This window comes from Elephantulus edwardii, unplaced genomic scaffold (genome assembly GCF_000299155.1).
Source record: "Elephantulus edwardii isolate Elephantulus edwardi_28Jun2011 unplaced genomic scaffold, EleEdw1.0 scaffold00067, whole genome shotgun sequence".
Lineage (NCBI taxonomy): Eukaryota > Metazoa > Chordata > Mammalia > Macroscelidea > Macroscelididae > Elephantulus > Elephantulus edwardii.
Genome location: NW_006399817.1, coordinates 14,500,118 through 14,506,518, shown reverse-complemented (window position 1 = coordinate 14,506,518; position 6,401 = coordinate 14,500,118). Strand labels below are relative to the sequence as shown.

Sequence of the window (6,401 nt, the reverse complement as noted above, 5' to 3'; positions counted from 1 at the left end):
TTAACCCACTCTAGGATGGATCTGTTTGTTTTCTTGGCAGTCCATGAATGTAGAGCCCTGAAATTGCCACATACTGAGATTTTTGTTGTTACTTGTTCTGTAGTCAAAACAACTCACAGCTGCCCCTCCAGTGGGTTTTCAGAGGCTGTAAATTGCATGGGAAGAGAAAGTTCACCTTTCACCCACAGAGCGGCTGGAAAGAGACTTAAATAAGTACTTCTATTATCACAAAGATGGCCCTCCACTGTGTTTTCAAAACAGTAAATCATATGGGAGAAAATTTTCCATCCTTTTCCCATGGAGCAGCTGGTGGATTCAAACTGTGTGCCTTTAAGAGTGCAGTACAACTTCTTTTCACTAAGCTCATAGAACTTCCTAATTCAACAGAATACATTCAAATGATCAGAAGATGTGAAAATATTAAATTCTCTTTTATAACCAGGAAAATACAAAGAGAAAAATGCAGTGAGATGCACATTTATCAAAATTAAACTAATGAAGACCAATAATACTAACTGTAGGCAAAGTTATAATATCCTGTAATCTGAAAATTCTATTCCTGAATATTTAGCCAACAGATAAGTACCAGGAGATAAATATTAAAATAGTTGTCAAAACATGAAAAGCATTAGAAATTGCTATATAGAGAGCAACATACAAATTAATTAATTTTAATCTATACATAGAACACCCAATGACAATAAAAATACACAAACTACAGCTATCTAGTTACGTGTAATATTACTGATGAGCCACAAAAAATTGTTAAGATAATATAGCACAACACAGACAAATTACACTCTTTGTCACTTCCTTTATGTGCATTATGTATCCAACATATAATGTTTCTTTTTGCCATCAAATTAGAAAGGACTCATAGGTAATCCTCCAATGGATTGTCAAGGGCTGTCAGTTTACACAGAAGGAGAATGGTCATATTGCTCCACAGAACCAATTGGTGGATTTGAACTGCCTGGCTGTGGGTTGGCAGTAAAATCCCTTACCCATTGGATCACATGAGTACACTGACCACCCCCCAAAAAAAATAAGCCAAAAGTTTGCAAAAATAATATTTTTACGTCGTAAGCTATAAAGTATACAAAGAAGAGAGACTGAGGGATTAGTGAATGGGAGGGACCATAAGACAACTGGATTTTTGGAAATATTCCTTTTCTTGACCTTGGAAGTATTCTAAGGTTGTATAATTAATAATCAACAAAACATTCAAAACAACAGTATTTATCTTAGTGTTCATGCTCAGAGTTCTGGAGTTTGTCCAGGTTTAACTAGAGAATTCACAATTTAATTTCTAATGAGGTCACAATCATTTAAGTGGGGCTGGGTCATCTTGAACATCACTTCTTCACATGACTGGAGGGTGGTGATCCTTATCTCTATTTCTGTATTGTCCTCTAAGTGGCTTCTCAATCTGAAATATACAGGGAAACTCAGAGTCTTAGATGACCACTGAAGGTTCAGGATGTCTATCCTTAAGAGATACTTGCAGAAGCTCTGTGCCTTTTTCCAGTGCAATTTGTAAACTTTGGGGAGACTACTTTCACCATCTTCTTTGTTGAAGAAGTTCCATAACTCTCTTAGAATCAAGAGAAGAGGACATAGATTTCTCCCTTCAAGAGCAAAGGATTTTCAGACATGTTTTGAAAGTGCTGGGTGGTTTACATAAATGCTTTCCTTTATAAGAAATTCTTCCAGACTTGTTTTAAATTTTTTCTCTATGCGTGGTGGCAATGTGAGACAATAAAGTCCACATCCCATAAGGAAGGTGAAGTTGTTCAAGAATTACAAGAGACATTACATCTTTACTGTTACTTTCTTGTTGCTCTTTTGTGCTGTTGCGTCAGAATCAACCGATATCTGACCCTCCAAGGGTTTTTCAGAGGCAGTTTATTGCACAGGAAGATTTTGCTCATCCTTCTCCATGGAATTGCTGGTGGATTTGAACCCCATGCCTTCTGGAATGCAGCACAGTTTCTTAATACTAGGCCACCAGAGCTCTTGTTTTACTGTTAGTTTAGCTCCTTAATCTCCTGAAGTTTAGCTTTAGATCTTAACAATCTGTTTCCAACTTACTTGTTCTTTCTATCTTCTTAGAACAGCTTCCTCACCAAAAAACCCCCAAACCAAACCAAAACAAACCAAACAAAACAAAACATATTTTGCCCTTGCACTTTTCCATATGCTTCTTGGAAGGCAGAATAATAGGTCACCAAAGATGTTCACATCCTAATCCTTATACTTAAAATATGTTACATCACATGGCAAAAAGAACTTTGCCGATAAGACTGAGAATTTTCATACAGGCTGATCATTCTGGATTAATCTTTCTCTCTCAGAGCAACTAGTGGATTTAAACGATGTACCTTTGAATTGGCAGCACAATTCTTTACCCCTACGCCACCAGGACTTTCTACAAAATAACATTCATTATAGAAGGAGGATAAAGGTCAGAGTTAGAGCAAGAAAAGGAGGTGTTACCAGAGAAGCACAGGTGGCTGTGATATTATTACTGGAAAAAACTGAAAAACTCATTGCCATTTAGTCAGATCTAACTCGTTTCTGATCTCCAGTAGGTTTTCATAGATTATAAATTGTCCGAGACTGCTCATCTTTTCCCAACAAGCTACTGATGGATTTGAACTGCCAGAGAAGTGCCATCTTTGAATCAGCAGTGTAACACCAATGGATTACATCGCCAGAGCTCCTCTCACTACTGAAAGGAGACCATGAACGAAAAATATAGGTGGTATCGTGAAGCTAAAAGGAAAGGAAATACACTTCCTCTTAGAATTTTAAGAAAGAAATAGCTCTTCCAACCCCACAATTTTAACTCTGGAAGAACCATTTTTGGGTATTTTACCAAATTTGTGCTACTTGAAAACACTAACTAAGCAATTAGCCATAGTAACAATAGGAAACTAATATGACATCTCATTTTTCTCCACTTAATAACCATGCATATAATGTTTTGCATTACTAGAAACACTCCCTCGGGCAAACTCTATTAAATTCAGTTTTAAAGACTCTGCTCAGATGTTCACTGCTCCTGAAACCTTACCATCACAGTTGGAAGCAATTCTCCATTTTCTAAAACTCTAGGGCACTTTATAGTACTGATATTCCAGTTATCACATATTACTTTATTGAAGTTATTTGAGGTCAAGAATTTATAGACTCTTTGTTGCTTCATGGTTTTTGTTCAGGGATTTTACACATATGCAAGGTTTTAGGAACAAAGTTATACTGAAAGAACATTACTATAAAATAAAGCATTTCAGCAACTTAAAATGTTAACTGTTTTATGTAAAAATGTAAAAAAATATATAACATACATTTGAAACTTCATCCGATGCATTTAATATCTGTTGTATGTAATGGTTTAAATCTCTGAATCTTTTGTGGTCTGAATTCGTGAAAGGTAAGTGCCACCAATGAGGAAACCTGTTTTAAAAGAAATAATTACATACCTTCATTAGTTTGAAAATTGATTTGTATGACTTAAAGCAGTTCATGAAATCACAGCTACATCAGATAGAAGGGGCAAAACAAACATTTTAAAAAGCTGTAGATTGCATATAACTAATCCTGAAAGTTTAATTAAGATATCTATGACCACTTGTGCGAGTTTAACTTACATGAATATTAATGTAATTTTACATAATAAATTTATTTGTTCCTTAAAAAAAAAAACCCCAAACCTTTATTTAGGATAGACCACACAATGTTGTACTTTGAGTACATGTAGAGTCTATTTTTAGATGTTTATGATTCTTCATTTTCAGAAATGACTGTTTATTTTGTTTCTTCCTGATTCATTAGATATATTACTTAGATAAATTAAACATTTTGAGCCCTGACCTCAGGAAGTCACTTAGATAGTGATGACTCAGCTGCTAAATGACATATGTTTCCAGCTGGTCTTAGTTTCTTGGAACAAAGTGGGATTTGCCCCTGAAGTCTAAATTGGAGAATTTCCTTAATAGTACTGCATACGGTGACTCATGTTGATAAGTTAGACTTGACAAATTATTGGGTGAGATGGCCTGTTAATGGGTATCATTTGGCAACTTGACTGGCTACATGCACACTTTTAAGACCTCTCTTCTGACCCAGCTGCTCTCTTATTCATATCTCTTCTATGAGCACATAGTCTATAGAGAATTATTTGTTAACACAAAGATGACACTTCTCTAGCCAATGCAATCTACCAGTGGTTCCACAGGAGAAAGAGAAACAATCTCCTCCCATGTATTTGCCGCATTCAAAAACCCACTAGAAGTTGGTTCTGATTCCAAGATTATGACTTTAAGGTTTTTAATTCAATAGGCAATTAATACAAATATATTTTTTTTAAAATATTAAACCTTTCAGTTAGCACAACTTCCTACAGACTACACCACTAGAATGTCCTAAAAAAATAAAATTTATTTGGTAATATATTTAAGGGAGCTCTGGTGGCCTAGTGGCAAGAAGCTGTGCTGTAATCTTGAAGGCACACCATTACAGATTAATTAGGCTTGTATTAAAATTACTATATGTATCTACGAGTGAATTTTCCTTATTCTTAGAGTAACACAGAGTTCAGCATCATTTAATCTCTCTCTCTCTACACACACACACACACACGTACACACACACACACACACAAACATATATAACACTCATGTCTGGCAATAAGTCTATGGAAACTGAGGAATTCTGCTGTAATTGTTGTTGTTAGGTGCCATCAAGTTGAGTATGACTCATAGTGACCTTATGAACAGCAGGTCTGAACCCTGTCCCATCCTGTGCCATTCTCATCATCTGACACACTCGCAGTAGTCACTGTATCAATTCATCTCCTTGAAGGTCTTCCTCTTTTTCAATGACTCTCCATCTTTCCAAGTATGATGACCCTTTCCAAGCAATAACCTCTTCTAGACACATGCCTAATATATGTAAGATAAAGTTTCTCCATCTTTATCAACAAGGCGCACTCTGGTCATACTTTATCTAAGACATATCTGTATATTCTTTTCTTAGTTCATGGGATAATCAGTACTCTTCTCCTATACCACAAATCAAAAGCATAAATTATTTGTCTATCATCCTTATTTATTTTTATTTTTTAATGCCCTGAAAATGATTCAAAAGATCATGAACTGAATCAGTGGCACCTTAATCTTCAAAGTGATATCATTACTCCTCTGTAATTTAGAGAGGTCATTATCAGTGGACTTGTTTAGTGCAGTATATCTCCTAATCTTCTAAATTCTGGTACCAAGAATGTTGACTATGTATCTAAATAAGAGGGAATCACTGACAATTTCAATGTATACTTCATTTATCATGATGTTGCCTATTGGCCCAGTGGTAAGACCTTTTTTTTTTCAGGATGTTTAAATGTAATCTGTATTGAAGGCTGTGGTCTTGGATCTTCTGCAGCAAATATTTTAAGTCTTCTTCATGTCCAGCAAGCAAGGTTGTGTCATCTGCATAACACAGGATATTGATAAGTCTTCCTCCAATCCTGATGCCACATTCTTCTTAATAGAGTTCAGATTCTCAAATGGTTTGCTCCTTGTAGAGACTGAATAAGTATCGAGAAGGGATATAACCTTGACATGCATCTTTCCTGAATTTAAACCATGCAGTTTTCCCTTGCTCTGTTCAGACAACATCATCTTGGTCTAGGTATGGGTTTTACATGAACACCATTGAGTGTTCTGGAATTAACGTTACATTAGTTATAGCTTATTATGATTCACACGGTCAAATATCTTTGCACAGTCAATAAAACACAAAGACTTTCTTCTGATACTCTCTGCTTTCAAGGCAATATCGATCTATATTTAACAATAATTTCCCTGCTGCGATGAGTTCTTCTAAACCCAGCTTAAACTTCTGCAGGTTTTATTTGCCCTTTTATTTGTTCTTCAGAGGTATCTTGCAACCTGAAACAATGTTGAAAAATAAGATTCTGGATGATTGGATGAAAGCAATAGTGGAAATGAAAAGAGGCAATCAGTCCATCTTGAGATGATAAATTCTAAAAAAGATCATAAATTTTAAGGAAAGTGTTCATGACTATGTTGACTTGAAAGATACCACAGGAGTACAAACAACCTGATTTAAAGACTATTGTTAAAAGGTCTAACTAATTTGAATTTTATTCTTCATGCCTCTGACATTTTAATCATACATTCCCAAATGGAATTATGTAACTGTTGCATTTTATATTACAGGAGACAGAAAAAAAATTGCCCTCACTTATATGCAATACTATTATTTTTAGCCCCTTTATATTTATATCATCATATAACTATTGTTCCTCCTGTACACAGGAGTTCTACAGGACACATCACCTTCCCATGGAGACAGTTCAACTTAAGAGACACTGGTCA

The 6,401-nt window shown here is 35.3% G+C and overlaps 1 protein-coding gene across 1 annotated transcript in view; it reads right to left on the bottom strand.

The window, feature by feature from the left end:
• PIK3C2G (phosphatidylinositol-4-phosphate 3-kinase, catalytic subunit type 2 gamma) overlaps nt 1–6,401 on the bottom strand; it is a 576,625-nt gene that overhangs the window by 137,421 nt on the left and 432,803 nt on the right. The window contains exon 28 of the mRNA XM_006888484.1: nt 3,351–3,459. Within this exon, the coding sequence (XP_006888546.1) occupies nt 3,351–3,459 (109 nt within the window). The remainder of the gene's footprint in view (nt 1–3,350; nt 3,460–6,401) is intronic.